The sequence below is a fragment of the Spea bombifrons genome, chromosome 5, assembly GCF_027358695.1.
Source record: "Spea bombifrons isolate aSpeBom1 chromosome 5, aSpeBom1.2.pri, whole genome shotgun sequence".
NCBI classification, from domain to species: domain Eukaryota; kingdom Metazoa; phylum Chordata; class Amphibia; order Anura; family Pelobatidae; genus Spea; species Spea bombifrons.
Window position 1 is genome coordinate 51,553,225 of NC_071091.1, and position 15,788 is coordinate 51,569,012.

At 37.4% G+C, this 15,788-nt stretch overlaps 1 protein-coding gene across 2 annotated transcripts in view; it reads right to left on the bottom strand.

Annotated features, from left to right (window-relative positions):
- Positions 1–6,838: 6,838 nt before the first annotated feature.
- The window catches only part of AHRR (aryl hydrocarbon receptor repressor), a 118,364-nt gene continuing 109,414 nt past the window's right edge, over positions 6,839–15,788 (bottom strand). For both annotated transcript variants that reach the window (XM_053467487.1, XM_053467486.1), the window contains exons 8-11: positions 14,033–14,232; positions 12,930–13,036; positions 9,023–9,164; positions 6,839–8,261 (exon numbers count right to left, since the gene is read on the bottom strand). In XM_053467487.1, coding sequence (XP_053323462.1) covers positions 7,136–8,261; positions 9,023–9,164; positions 12,930–13,036; positions 14,033–14,232 — 1,575 coding nt within the window. In that variant the 3' untranslated portion in view covers positions 6,839–7,135. The remainder of the gene's footprint in view (positions 8,262–9,022; positions 9,165–12,929; positions 13,037–14,032; positions 14,233–15,788) is intronic.

The following is a 15,788-nucleotide window of genomic DNA, read 5'->3' on the forward strand; positions in this document are numbered from 1 at the left end:
GCCATCTTTGATAAGGTTTGGATTCTGTTAATGCTTGCTTCCTGCTCTGTGTGGGTATTTGCGGGCGCCAAATGTTTTCGTGTCATTTCCTCTTAGATTGTGCGAAAATAATGCAGTTTGTATGGGAAACTGTAGCAGCTGTTATGAGAGTTGCTATTTAGCAAGGGTTGAGACGCTTTTTGAGATTTTTGTATGCGTCTCATTTTTAGATGGGTTTTGAATATGTTTTTAAAGCTTTTCACCTCCCTTCTATTGTCCCTCGGGATAAGTTATTAAATTTATTATTGTATGACTCTAGTAACATAGTAACATAGTTCATAAGGTTGAAAAAAGACCAAAGTCCATCAAGTTCAACCTATTAAGAATGTTGTTTCTGGCTGTTATATACAGTAGGCACTACTGTACTAATAAACTGGGAAAAGGATGCGACCCAAGGTGTCTGCCTTCTCTGTGTGCTGAGTGGTGGGATGAAATGTCACTCACTTACTGCTTCAGAAACCAGGATGTTGTATGAGGGAACTTTTATTAAGACCTGCCAGAATGCATTGTTCTCCCGGACTGGCACGCTGTGGCACGCATTCACCTGAACTGATGCTCCAGCGACTGCAGTGTGCGGCCAGTGGCTGGATACACCCAGCCGCACACTACGCAGGCATTAAAAACACGCATATCCCGCCATCAACCATGCTTGTGTTATAAAAGTGCCAGGGCCACCTTGTCATTGCCAGTCCACAGTTGTGTGGATTTCCCCATAATGTTGTGTTGCCAGCCACACAACATGAGTAAGGGGTGGCTTGACATCACAAACCACCCATGTTTTGTGGGCAGAGCTGCTCATGATATGGACAGAAAATATTTGGGAGAAATATCTGTACACCAGAGAATATAACGACCGCGCTAATGACAATAGTGCCAAGCATGGCATACAATTAGCACTAGCAGACCACCCGAGGAAGTCAGTAGCTGTTTATCCCCTACATGACCGGACTGTTTTGAAACTTTGGAATCTTGAGGAAAACGGCTCTTTTTACATTTCCGTTTTTAGTGTTTAGCTGTAATTTTTCTTATTTTGTGTACCAGCACAAATTACATATTGGACTTTCTTCAGAACAAGAAGAGCTTTCATTAGATACCATTATTTTGATCATATTATCTAATTTAATATATAAAAAAAATAATAAAGTATGTTGAAAAACACCTTTTGCTCTCTATTGCTCATATTGCTATTTCAAAACATTTTTCCACACATTTCAAAATTAGCGATATTGTAACACTATCTGTCTTAAATCCCTGGAGACATATATAGAAAAGTAGACAACCCATTTTGACACTTTTCATGCAGCCATTTCACCACAAATCTTTGTTATAAAGGTAAATTTATTTTGGCAATTTTATCACATAGGCATACATTTACTGAGAATTTAAAGGGTTACTGTGAAACAACATCTCAATATGTGTTCAGCAACATCTTATGCCCATCGCAGCTCACTCCCATAACACCCTGCCACCCCATCTCATGCACTTCACACTAACCCATCATACATGTCCATCAAACAAAACCATCACACCTAGCCATCACTCATCATGCCCATCGCACCTCACACACATCACACCCAGCCACTTATCACAACTTATGCCCATCATACCCAGCCATCACACATCATACCTCACACCCAGGCATAACCCTCATGTTGATCACATCCAGCCATTACGCATCAAAACTCACACCTATCCCACTTAACAACTCACCTCTATCACACCCAGTCATCACACCCATTACCCGCTGATTGCTTCTGAAGCTCTTGCCTGTAGATGGGCAGCACCACATTTGTAAAGCATGCTGCCTTTCTATAAGGCAAATGTGATCACACAGTGCCCCTGATTATTTTTTGTTGTTGAATGTTTCGATAACCAGTTGAGTGGTATTTCTGAGATCATTGACCACTTTCTTAGGGCACATTTAGTGCCAGGTATGTCAATTGTCTTTACCTGTATGTTTTTTTTTTGATGTGCCTGGCACATCAATTGTTATGAAGGAGATGAAATCTAACAAAACTTATGTTGTGTCTCATCAGTCCTTGTGGAACTGGGGGTTAACTTGAATATGTGTTTACAGGACGTATATGTAGGAATGATCACACAATTCAAAGTAAACATCTTTCTGGTTTTATTACACTTTGACAGATCAGAACCACATGGTGTATGCTATGGGAAGAGGAAAAGTGCATCAGTGGTTATTTTCTAAATAGTTGTGTGGTTAAACAATTGCTTCATTTATACACTAACCAAGGAGCTTTAGCTTGAACTCTGATCTTCTGAAGAGCAGTTTCTGACCCATACAGTTACCCCCAAAAACAATCAGGACCAAAGACTCAGGAGTATAATGTTACCTTTGCTGGAATGGCAATCATTAACAACGATAAACATCACACATATCCACTTAGACCAGAAATCACAGGTATTTACTGAAATACTTGAAGAAAAAACATGCTAAGCACATTATGCCAAAGCTGCAAATGAAATGGCGACTTAAAGATAAAGTCCCCTGTTAAGCTAAATAATCATTATTTAAAATCTATTAAATAAAAACGTGGTGGGTTTGAAGAAAAAAAATGTTGCCTAATCGCTATTTATTTGGGGCAGCAAAACTGCCAGTGACCACCAGGAACTAGGTACACGGAGCGTGAAATGGAAATGGGAACGGCTACAGTGAGTTTCCAGCTGCATGGGAAACTGATATGTGATATTTTGACGCACTAATATTAAAGACAGGACAGACAGGAATCAAGGCATTTTAATAATGGCTGAGGCGATAGTATTCCTGAATTTCATGACATTGAGTACCCTTCTTCAGGTTTTAATTGACCTTGAAAAAGTAACCTCAGTGTCCTGAAAGATTAGTTTTAAAAATTCGCACAACCATTAAAAGCATAATTTTTACTCCACTTTTTTTTTTTTAACAAAATTAAAACTACCCCTGTCACACCAAAAATGTCTACATTAACCACTAAAATTACAGAGGCCATGAAACAAAATCTAGTTCAGCTGTTCTCTTAAAAAATAGATAAAATGCAGAGAATTTTAGTCACTAATATAAGGTCGTATATTTTAATATGTTCTAAAACAATAGATTTTAGACAAATCCAAGTATAGTTCCTTTGTTTGGAGTACAAGCAAAATAAGGAAAATGAAAACTATTTATTAATTGCGTAATGTCTAGCATGATAAGATCACCAGGGCGTGATGTAATACTAAGATAATGTAACAACAATTAAATGTTTCAGATCATCCAATTAATTTTAATATAAGGCAAATGCAAGGAGAGTAAACACAAAATGCAGCCTTTAAATGATAATTTATTGAAGATAAAGAGTTAATCAAAACCTATATAACCCATGTGGAGAAGTGATTGCCCCCTAATCCTAATAACTGGTTGTGCAACAACTGAAATCAAACATCTGTGATAACTGACAATGAGTCTTTTATATTGCTGTGGATGAATCTTTGGCCAATTCTTCTTGGTAGAATTGTTTTAATTCAGCCACATTGGATCATTGTCCTTCAGAACCCAACTGTGCTTAAGCTTTAGGTCACAAACTGAGGGCTGGACATTCTCTGTCAGAATTTTCTGATTGACATCATGCAGATCACCACACTACCACCACTGTGTTTGACTGTTGGTATGATGTACTTACTGTAGAATGCTATGTTAGCTTTACACCAGATGTAATGAGACCCAATGTTTTCCAAAAAAGTTCCACCTTTCACTTATCAGTCCACAGAATATTATCCCAATAGTCTTGGGTGTCATCAGGATGTTTTTGTCAAATGTGAGACAAGACTTTTCTTATTGTACAATCATGAACACTAACCTTAAAGCTGTATTTTGTGTTTACTCTGGTTATCTTTGTCTAACTTTAAAATTAGTTTGATGATCTAAAAGTGTGACAGATATGCCAAAATTGATGAAATGGAGAAGATGCAAATACTATATACCATGTTTACTTTACTCATTTTCAGAGATAGTTATCTGAGTTTGCACCTACAGTGATTTTTTTTTTATCTAGGGGCACAAGACAACTGTACTGTATTCAGTTCACTGAACTGTATTCAGCCTTTAACATTTAAACGTGAGGACTGGGTAAAGTGAGATTATCCAACAAGAAGGGTTAATTTGCTCCAGAATAATGCATGGTTCATATGGGGAGAGCTCTTAAAAGTTACTTCTGACAGAATGTTACTCCTGGTTTACTAACTGGACCACTCAAGACATTAGTTAAGTAGGTATGGGCTTTATTATCATACTTTACAAGTTTTTAATAATGCTGAAAAGACATTTTGTCTTTGTGTATTTGTGATTCTTGTATGTGAAAGTGTATGGTCTCGGTAAATGGACAGTTTCTCTGAGTATTCCAGTTGATGCTTTTCCCTACTGGTAAATCACAACTGAAATTGAAACTGCTTAAATACAGTTGACTTAATTCAGGATATATTACCTCCTGAAAGGTAATCATTTTCATGAGGACCTTTATTAGAACCATCTGGTTGGCACCGTTAGCGAGTCACAATATTAGAATGTGATTGACTATTCGAGGGTTAATATTTGAGGAGTCCCATTTACAAAGTTGCTATGTATATTCCCAAGTAGCACTATCCTTTAAAGCAGCCAGGTTATTTCAGACGATGGTGCAGTAAGCGAGGAACCTGGACATTTTCAAGTCAGAATGTCTTGAACAAGGATCGTCAGTCTAGGGTCTCCTGCTAGAAGTTCAGTTTGCAAAAAACATACATAACAAACTTTTGTTGACAAAACATTTCAAGAGAGACCCAAAGTATTATAACACTGTATGAGTTCACTGGATTATTTTCCAGCAGTGAGTCTCATAAAATAATGTATTGATTCCAGAGCAAAGCACCTTATACTTTAAATAATAAATTGTTGCTGTGCAGTAATATCTTTCTTAATATCAACAAATGTAAAAAAATAGAGATTAATATTTTTTTTTATACAGTAAATACAAAGTCTGCTAGGCAGCATAGAGCTAGGCAAAGGATCAATATCTCTGAAAAATCTTCCATTGGAATTATATAACTTCCTTGGCCGCCAAACTTTAGGTAGCTAATTAATTAATACGCTTTAAACCTACAACCGTATTTAAATACTATCAGGGTCATTTAAAAAAAAACACATTAGGCCTAATTAACAGTAATGGTAGCATTTTGATTATCTAAAATTTGATCTGATATATTTAGATTCACTCAGCAGTTGAAATTTAAAGCTACTTCATCCAAAGTAGAGCAGCTGACCAAACAAGCAAGGTGTCACGTTTATAAATCTATATTATGCCCTACGCTAGCATTGCCCCTATTTACATACCTGGGTCGGGGTGTGTTGGTCTCATTCTCTGTCACTGAAATGCAGACGGTCTGTGAGGGAGCAAGAAAGAGACTTTTGCCACAGAGGCAAGACACTTAAGCTAGACACCAGGAACAGGTGCTCCAGCCAATGGACTCTCACATGATCAGGGGTTTGGACCCATTTCAGCTCCAGTATGATGGCTTTGCCATATATACACATTGGAGTTTATTCATCAAAACAATAGTTGATAGTAAAGTTGGCAGAAAAGTTGTGATTTTAACTCCTTGACTTAAATGAACATTATGAAGGCCTAACCCTAATGAGATTCCGCTGCAGGAGGAGCTGGGCATTATACATGCAGTATGCTTTAGACATGATCCGCTCAGACCTTCTTGGTACAGAAAACTGCATGTGTTGGCCCTATATAATAATAATAAGTAAGGGAGTTAAAATCACAAGCATCCAGCCAACTCTGCCTTAACAGAATAAATCCACAACTTTATATGCGCCACAAACACTACACAATATCATGACATTAAAAAACAAGTACAAAACTGCTACAAAATGATCGAGAATGCAACAATTACTCCATTGTTTGCCCCCAAAAGTCCAAATATCCTTGTTAATCTTCCACATAGTGGTGATATTGCATCAGCAACAGTATGTATAAATGCTGTTTATACATATAATTATTCGCTATGTAATATGTATACAATACAAAACACACATTATTCATTCTATGCATTTATTGTAATATTTCCTTTCTTCCTAATGTGCTCTCTCTTAATCTTGGTCACCAAGACAGCACAAAACATTTGTAGCTTCAACCATCTTAGCCACCCCCTAGTAACACATCTGTCTTTTAGGGATGTAGAATCATTGGGTTCCCATAGGACCTGGTGCCTAGTTACAGCTGCACCACATGACCTCAGTCATAAAGTGTGAATATAGTCTTTTAACCAGGGTTGCAACGCTGGCCATTTTTTTTCAGGCCCCTTTTTTGTTTGTACAGCTCCATAATATAGGGATCCACTTTATAGGAGGTGGTCAACAACATGAATTAATTAGATGTGGTCTGGAAAAAAATAGCTAATTTGGTGACATTCTGGGGTATATTTAGTACAAGGCGAGTTAACAGTAGAGATGTGTTTAGTTCCTTGACTTGGCTGGCCCTGCATAATGTATAGTAAAATCAGCCAGATTGCGTTTAGGTCACATTGTACATTGGATTATGCATTGCACAGGGCAAGCTGAGCCCTTTATACTGGAGAAACTTGCGCGAGAGAGCCACAACTGTCCTGTAAATTATTAGTGAATAAACATTAGATAGTATAAAAGCAAAAAGGATCAAGGTTTAAAACTATGACATCATACATCATGTAGCAGTTAGTTTAAATATACATTTTAGAATTTTTCTAACATGTATCCTGGATTGTATCTTCATCCAGTTTTTCTATTCACCAGATACTGCTACGGGAGCCTTTACAGAAATGCTACTTGCTATGGAAACAAAGGCATACAAAATGGAAATGTAAGCACATCTTCCAAAATAAATTCATTTCTGTTCAAGCAAAAGCATATTTTTATTATTGGTACAACCTGGAAGATAAAATAATTGCATCTGTCAAAAAAAGGCAGCTCCAAAAATTCTGCCTATTACCTGAAGGCTTTTCAAGCGCTTTTCACACTTTTACCACAGTGTAAGCTATACATATAAAAGAATCTTATTGAAATAGTGCAATATAATCTTCATTTTCGAGGCTACAAATGCAAAACTTATTGAATATAAGCAAACTCAGCCGCATTGCGCTGCATTTGGCTGGGCAAGAAACCCATCAGTGTATTTTTTTGGTATATTGCTGGCACCGCTTGCTGCTCGCTGTCAGGCCACGGGGGTGAATCAAGAGGCTCACGCTTGATGTTCTGAACAAGGCTGTGAGCTTTGAACTCACACTGTAGCTTATATGAGCCGTCACCCTGAATTTTGTCGTCCACGGACGCAGCTCCATAGAATGGGCTGTTGAAACAATCGGCTCCTTGGAGGCTCAGCATACTTTCTAGGTAGGCACACTTTTGAGGGCAGAACTGGGCTGCCTCTTTGTTATAAACCCCTTTCAAAGGTCTGTTTACATTGATATGGTTGATGTGATTTGCTGGCATAAAGCAATGTCCTCTGTGAGGGGAAAGGATGTGGTGCTTTGGTTTCAAACAGGACATTTGTTCACTAATGTCTGTTTCGGTCTTAAGATGTAGCCCTTCAGGAAAGTCTAACATTGTTTTTTTCAGTGTGTTCCCCTCTCCAAGCCAGCAATGAGCATAAGGCTCTGAGTAAAAATCCGGCCTGCCTTCAGAATCTGAGTCATTTTCAATTTTGATGGGGACATTCAAAGGGATCCCTGAATCGTACATAATCTCTGGAGACACATACGAACTTTCCAGCTTGATATTATCTGCAAGATACGAGTCTATAGGATGTTGCTGCAGACCATATGACTGGAAGTGTTCTGAGTTGGTGCGGGCTGGCCGCCCAACCACATGCGTTCCAGAATGGCTTTGGTCTGTGCTGTAAAATGACCTGTTTGTCCTATTTGAGGATGAGCCAATAAGTTGATGACTTGATCTAAAATTGGCAGGGTTTTTCACAGCCCATCCATTATTTATATTACAGTGATTTTGTACATTGGAAAAATGCTTAGAGAAAATGTTGGTTTCGTCTGCTAAATAAGGTTCACTCTTAGCAGGCTGAAACTTGACTTTAATATCTTCCTTTTCTTGTTTTCCCCAAGCAAGATGGTGCTTCAGATGTGCAACAGCTTCATTAACACCGTGATCCTGAACAGTATCTCTGCTGTTCTTCATTGCAGTCATGTTTGTATGCTTCTTCATCAGCTGCTCTTCTTCCCTAAATGAGAGTACGAGAAACAGGACATCTTAATAAGCTTGAAACATGTCGACTATCTTTGTATTATTGTATTTTCCCTGGAGTCTCTGCTTAATGGGATGGTTATGATTAAAACTAAATTGGTGGGGAATCATCTGCCTTTATCTTAGATGATTAAAAACTGTATGCTGTTTTTTAATTTACTTGGGAAAAATGTTTTAGAGCGCTTTCTGGTTAGTCTTTGAGCAGGAGCCAGTTGTAAATCTGCTTTAGTTTAATCAGGATATTACATTTTTGTGCATAGGAAATACTAATATTTAAAAATGTAATTTACATTATTCATAACCATGGATGCACAAGAAGCACAAGCCATACATTTAGAAACTGGAACTTCTAAGAAAATAACTTCACAGAAGAAGAGAGCTGTTGTTGGGCAGTTTTCAGTTCTGGTTCCTGGAGAGCTTCCTCTCTTGCTCTTAATGGGCCAGGTTCTGGAGGCAGATCTAGCTCCACGGAGTAGGACTAGTATTATAGGGAATGGACAGAACCAGATGATTTGATGTAACCAAATGCCTTACTGGGACTGGACACTGCCCTGGGGGCCTGGTCCTAGGCTCCAATTCCCAGAGCCTCTGGGCCAAACTAGGTATGTCTATAACAATAAGTCTATATGCATTTACATAAAGACCTGTGAATAGATAGATCATACAGAGAAAGATGGATGGATAGATCGCTAGACAGACAGACAGACGGATCGATCAATCTGCTTGACAGATTCTTACCTCTGGGATTGTGGTGTGACCACTAAATAATCCGAGGATCTGTTTCTGTATAACAGAGGAGCATTTGCTTCAACCCATAGCCACTGATCTTCATTTGCTCTGACTTTCACCAAGGACATCCCGTTGTCACCTGCATTCATTACTATAGGGAGCAAAAATGCAGGTAATATTCAATTAAATCATTTAATTATTTTCTGCTTAAATATTTTAAGTTCCATTTAAGAATTACATGAGTGATTAACTTCTTTTTCAAACGTAAATTCCAAGCTTCATATACAGTATGCCTAATACATTGTGTTGAAGCAACTTCAGACCTCTTAAAGCTGAAAAGGCATGATTAGCCTTTCGTTCACACAGACTACACATTTTGAGTGCCAAAAGGTTGGAATTCAAGCAATTTACTGGTTAACCAAAACACGAGTTGCTCGCTTTCTTTAATTCTCATGCACTTACGAGTATGATTGATGAAAGTGATTTTTTGCAAGTGCAAATGTGAGTTTTGGAAAATATTATCTATACCGAGTGCTACACCAGGGAGGAAAGAAGCATTTGCGGTTAACTACAGCCACAATGATGAGGGGGTTTCTGTATCGGGGGAGAAGATGGTTGGTGGAGATTTTAAACTAGTGTGTGGGGGGTAGCTAGTGTAAGTGCAGGGCTTAGCTTTGGGAAGTTGTGAAAGAAATGATGGGATCAGCATCAATATAGAACTAGCTATACCACAACATGTGGGGACACATATGTTGAAACAATAGTAGCTTGGTTAATCTTATACAAGGAAATGAAGAGAATCATTTGGATAACTTTAGAACTTCTTAACAAAGTTGTTGTTCGCATTGGTGTGAGCTATAGAACCCCTGGACATGCAGAGGAGCTCAACCATCTGCTAATTGAAAAAATAAATAAGATGTCAATGGAAGATGAGGTAATAAATTTGGGAGACTTTAATCTACCTGGAAAAACCAAACAGAGGGGTCAGTCAGGAGTAGATACATCCAAAATTCCTGTGTCTGGTAGAGACGGTAGAGGAGCCAACTGGTAGAGGAGCCAACAAAGAAGGAGGCTATGCTGGATTTAGCATGTACTAATGTAGACTTGATTTTGGATGTCACTGTAGGAGAGTGGTTAGGCTCCAGTGATCATCAATTAGTGTAGTTTAATATAAGGAGACAGGTTGCACCGAACCACATTAAAAATAAGGTTTAAGATTTTAGAAAGGTAGAATTTTCTAAAATGGAGAGATTTGTAGGTGAGTCTATGATGGACTGGACATTTTTAAATGGAGTCCAGGAGAAGTGGACCTATTTAAGAAATGTACTGTAGTACTCTGTAGATGTGGCAAATATATTAAAGGATAAGAAGCTAGCTTTTAGGGACGATAGATTGTTAAATAGATAGATAGATAGATAGATAGGAGGAGCTGTTGATCTAGCCTATATAGATTTCAGACATTTGACTTATAAACGTATAAACTTATAAATAAATTGCAGTCTTTTGAGTTTGGATGTCGAAACAATTGATTGGATAAGGCAATGCATGAATGACAGGGGGCAGAAGGTTGTAGTTAATGATGTATATTTGGAGGAATAACTTGTGGGGTACCTCAGGGATCTTACAGAAGATTTTAATGGTAAGATATGGCTTTTTGCAGATGATACAACGGTCTGCCATAGGATGGAACAAGTGAAAGGACACATTATTTAAGAAGAATGGTTAAGAGTGTGGCAGTGGCAAGTTTATGCTTAAAAAACTTAAATAATACACCTGGGACTTAAAAATCCCAAGGCAGCCTACTATTGCTCTGTATCATCAATGTATCCTTTGTGCTCTCCAGGGCATTTTTATCTGTACGCCTTTGCATTTCCATGTATCGCGTATTTACGTATGATGTCTTTTGCCTTATTGTCATGTCATTTTGGCTTTTTTTGTGCTGTTTCCCTTGTTTTTATTCCTCCCCCCTCCCTCCTTCCTTTCTGTACCCTTTCCCCCCTTATTACAAAAATTTGAAAACTCAAATAAACATTGGATTTTGAAAAATCCCAAGGCAGAATATAGTATTGGTGGCATTGTAATGTCAGTAACAACAGATGAAAGGGAATTTAGGAGTAATAATTCCTGATGACTTAAAGGTAAGCAGGCAATGCAATGAAGCATCTCAAAAAACAAGCAGGATGCTGGGTTGCATAGAGAGAGGCATTAGTAGCAGAATGAGGGAAGTGATTGTGCCTCTTTACAGATCCCTGGTTTGACCTCACCTAGAGTATTGAGTACAGTTCTAGAGACCCCATCTCTAGAAAGATATTGACATATTGGAGAGAGTTCAGAGGAGAGCTAGAAAAACAGTAGGTGGTTTGCAGAATAACAACGATCAGGAAAGACTAAAGGAACTTAATGTGTATAGCATGTAGGGAAAAGGAGACGTAATAGAAACATTTAAATACATAACGTACAGGAGGAAAGTTTATTTGAAAAGAGGAGAAATGTTAGAACAAGAGACCATAGTCTTAAACTAGAGGGTCAGAGGAGTAGATGTAATGTAAGGAAGTCCTACTTTACAAAGAGGGTGGTAGATAAGGGTTTGTGACCCTACACCATGAAGTGGGCGGACTAGATGGGCCTAATGGTTCTTATGTGCCCTTTCTATGAATTGGTGAATTTGCCCGTTGGATTTTTGTCCTAAATGTGTCTATATTTATCAATTTGCTTCATAATTGTAATTTAAAAATACGATGCAACCTGCCAAACCATGGATTTCTTCACATACTGAATGATTTATAGAAAGAAGACCTGGAAACCTTAATTGCCTGAAGGCTTTTTGGTTGACTTAGCTGTCTTTTGGCATGTGTAGAAGTATATATTAAATAAACATATAACAGGAACAGAAACAATTACCCAGTGTGTGTCAACATTAAGACTGTTTATATTATTCCTAAGCTAACCTTGTGTGTCCTCTAAGGTGATCCGATCAAAATGAAATGTGATCTAATTATTTAGGTTGTAAGAAAATACATCCGGGAAAAGAAACCAAGATTTAATTGCTACAAAGCTTGTCGTCCACAGTCTTATGACATCAAGCAACACAATATAATTGGAAGTATTTTAATATAATAAGTATCATTCTCAATCCTAAATATGTTTTACCTTGCATATTTTTGTCCTAAGGGTGATAAGTTGCAGATGTACAAATATAAGACATAGTTCAAGGTCTGTGGGTCAGAAAATGTCCATGTAGGCTTTAGAAACTGGCTAACATTTCATAACGGGCTTTGTGTTTGTGTGCTTACATTATAGTTTCTTTTGCATATTCTTCATTTGAATATTATTGTTATTTTGTATTCTCTCTTTTTTGTAATGGAATCGCCTGACAATTTAAAGTAATATTAATAACTAATGATAATCTATAGTGTGCATGTGATGTGAACCATACATTAGTTTCTAGATTCATGGACACTGTAACCACCCATATTAGAAACCTGCCCTTTTTACAACTGTCCCCTGCGATGCTGTCATCTGATTCTTGCCACCAGAGAATGATTTCAACCCCCCACCCTTACAAATGTAGAGGTTACACCCTCATTGGCTAGTTATTGCCCAGCAATGACCTCCAAACACAAGTGGTATTAACAAAAATATTTGAAAACCCTTTTTATGGGTGGTGGAACTTGCTGGAGTACTTTCAGATTATAACAAACAAATGTCTACTGTTTGTTGACTTTTTAGGGTACTCAGCTCAGGGAAAACTAAAGGCAGGTCATGTACTCCAACTTTTCCCGAGATGAACCCCTCTTAAAATCAGAGAGCTGTTCTCAGAAATGTTTGGTGAATAATGATTCACAGCCATAGAATGCTGACGCATCCAATGCTTCCTAACAAATCAGCACCAAATAGGAGAATCCAGAATACTTACATTTAATCTGGTTTTCCGCATTGTGCAACATATTAGGGAAGCATGCCCCTTGATGGCCATTCCTTCCAATGTGTTCTCCTTCACAGATAACAGGTAAAGGTTTTGCTCTGCAGAAAAAAAGTAAATAAAATGTGACAAAACTTTGTAGTTTTATTTTTAAAAAAGGTTACTGACACAGGCTGTTAGGGGACATCAAAGTGAACTTTAATGGGCCTCTATAAAGGCATATGGGTCATTTGGCTACCAACGAAAAAGGAGAGGAGGAGGCACAAGGGAGACAAGTGACCAAGGGTGCTAGAAACCCTAATACCAGGATTCACAACAAGCTTCTCATACAGCAGTTCAAAGCACTGCATTTTATGGTGACCATCCCTCAGCTGCCAATGACCACGATCTAAGTTTAAGTTTTGCATCATAAAAAGATGAGGTACTTATGTTATTTACTACTTGTTATGTCCTGTCTACTCATTGTACAGCACTACGGAATATGATGGCACTATATAAAACAATAATTAACAATAATACTAATACAGCACCTTCATAGAGATAATCATGCAAACTGTAGAGAAATGAATGTGAAGCTGCTTTTATTCTTTTACGTGAAGGCTAAGTAACTGGTAGGTGACAAAGCTCTCCATTTCATTTCACGGTTCTAGGTTAAGCATCATGGGATTTTGGGAGGAATTCGTTGACTGCAGCTAATTTCTATAGTACCATAGACTACCAAACTTAAAAAAATACCAAATGAGTTTTAATAACTAGGGGTGGGCTATACATTCTTAGGTTCCCAGCTCCAGCTATCATATAAAACTATATATCATATGTCATATGTCATGTGCAAATTTGGAGGGATAACTAGTAATGCCAGTTTCTCCAGCCTAGTGGTGTATTAAATAGTATATTGCCAGAAGGATCTGCAGAACATTGTTGACTGTACAGATAAACGTAAAAAATATTTGAATCATTATTCATTAACTTGGGCATTTCATTAACTTGGGCAGTTTTATTTTTCACAAGGAAAACATTAGACTATGCTTCTTCATGGATGATTACCAAGACAGAGGAACCCAACCAAATAAGTATTAGATAGAAATGTGATTTACGTGTTATCTGTGTTGGAAGTCGCACCAGGTTTTTTCTGTGTCCTCACAAGCACGCTCTTCATTTTTAAGTCGGTGACAGAAGGAAGCAGAAGTGGCACAGCTATGCAGAACAAGGCCATCTGTGGTGGGTGAACTGTTCCAGATGATGCCTTCTTCTTCTGCCCAAAGAGGAACTTCAGCTTGCCCTCAAACTGCATAGTCTGCACCACCAAGAAGAAATAAAATATCATACCAGTGTGACACTAAATGACAACTTCCCCACCACACTGGCATTTTAGGATTTAACTTTTTTTGTTCTAGAGAATCTTTCTGCTTTTACATCAATGGCTACTGATTATGAACTAAATGGGCTGTGAAATAATGAAGCTATGGAAAAATAATAGATAAATCTTTATGCAGCAGACCTAAATGTCCATATCTTTCTTCTTACAAAATACAAAGTATAATTGCAAATAAAAAGTATCTATTTGTAGGCAATCTTGTATTATTAAATATGTGACACTGGATACATATGGAAAGTGCACAGGTTCAGAAAACAAGATCAGAGAACAAGAAATCAGGGTGTTACAGCTTGCATTAGACAAAAAAATAGGAATAGATAGTGTCTTATAGTGTCTTCAAGGGACACTTGGCGGGGGTTCTGTTGAGAGGGTCTTATGACTGTTAACGATGGAAACACTTTCTAGAGTGTCCATTTAAGGATTATGCAATTGTGAATACACTTTTCGTTAACATTCCTTTTCATACTAGGTGTCACCAGCAGATGGCGCTGTTGCATTACTATAAATTATTTCCAGTCCCGTAAAGCAGATTTACTGTCCTCCAATCTATGTAACTTTCTAAACTTTAATGCTGTAAGGTTTATCATAATTATAGTATCACAATGATTATGAACAACCATGTTAGCTTAGACAAAATATGTGTTTACAGTAAAGTACATAATAGATTACCATTAACCAATACATCTGAATGTTTGTTTTGGACAGTGAAGAACATAATGAAATAATTAGCATTATTGTTGTAATCAATAAGAATGTAGTAGGCCAGGCACATAGCTCATTCAAATGCCTTCTTGTCAAATACCACTTCACAATTCCCTTCACATTTTATTTTCACTAACAAATACACATGGCTTATAATGGTTTATCTGTATGCTGGTGTTTGGGTAGTCCTAGGTGAGACTAAATTCTTAAGGGTCTAAATTACTGTACATTCTATGAATATGTACTATAATTTAAAATGAAGGTATGATCAAGGTATAAATAATGCATAAAATAATTAACATTGGAAAGTAAAAAATCCAAATTAAGCCTAAACATGTCACAGTGGGCATAAAGGTTATTTTAAAAAAAACAACTATTATGTGCTATATAAATACGTATTTCACAATCATAGAAGGATAGAATTTGACAGCACATAAGAACAATTCAGCTCTCCTAAAATGCCTGTTTTTCCTTTACGGCTATGCCATGTATATTTAAACTCCCCTGCTATATTAGCCTCTAGGGGATGGTCAGAGTTTGTTTAAGAAGATGGCTCTCTCTGGAAATCTGGTTAAGGTTAACTTTTCTCAACTTGATTTCAATCATAGTGCAAACATAAATTATTTTTAAATTATTTAAGCAATTTGTAAAATATGTCCATCCTCTCAACATTATGGTCTACATCTAGTTAACCACCTTCCTGAGTTTTTCTTCAACACCAAAAACTGATATATTTTTCATGAATGTCAATTAAATTACTCAGAGAATATAAC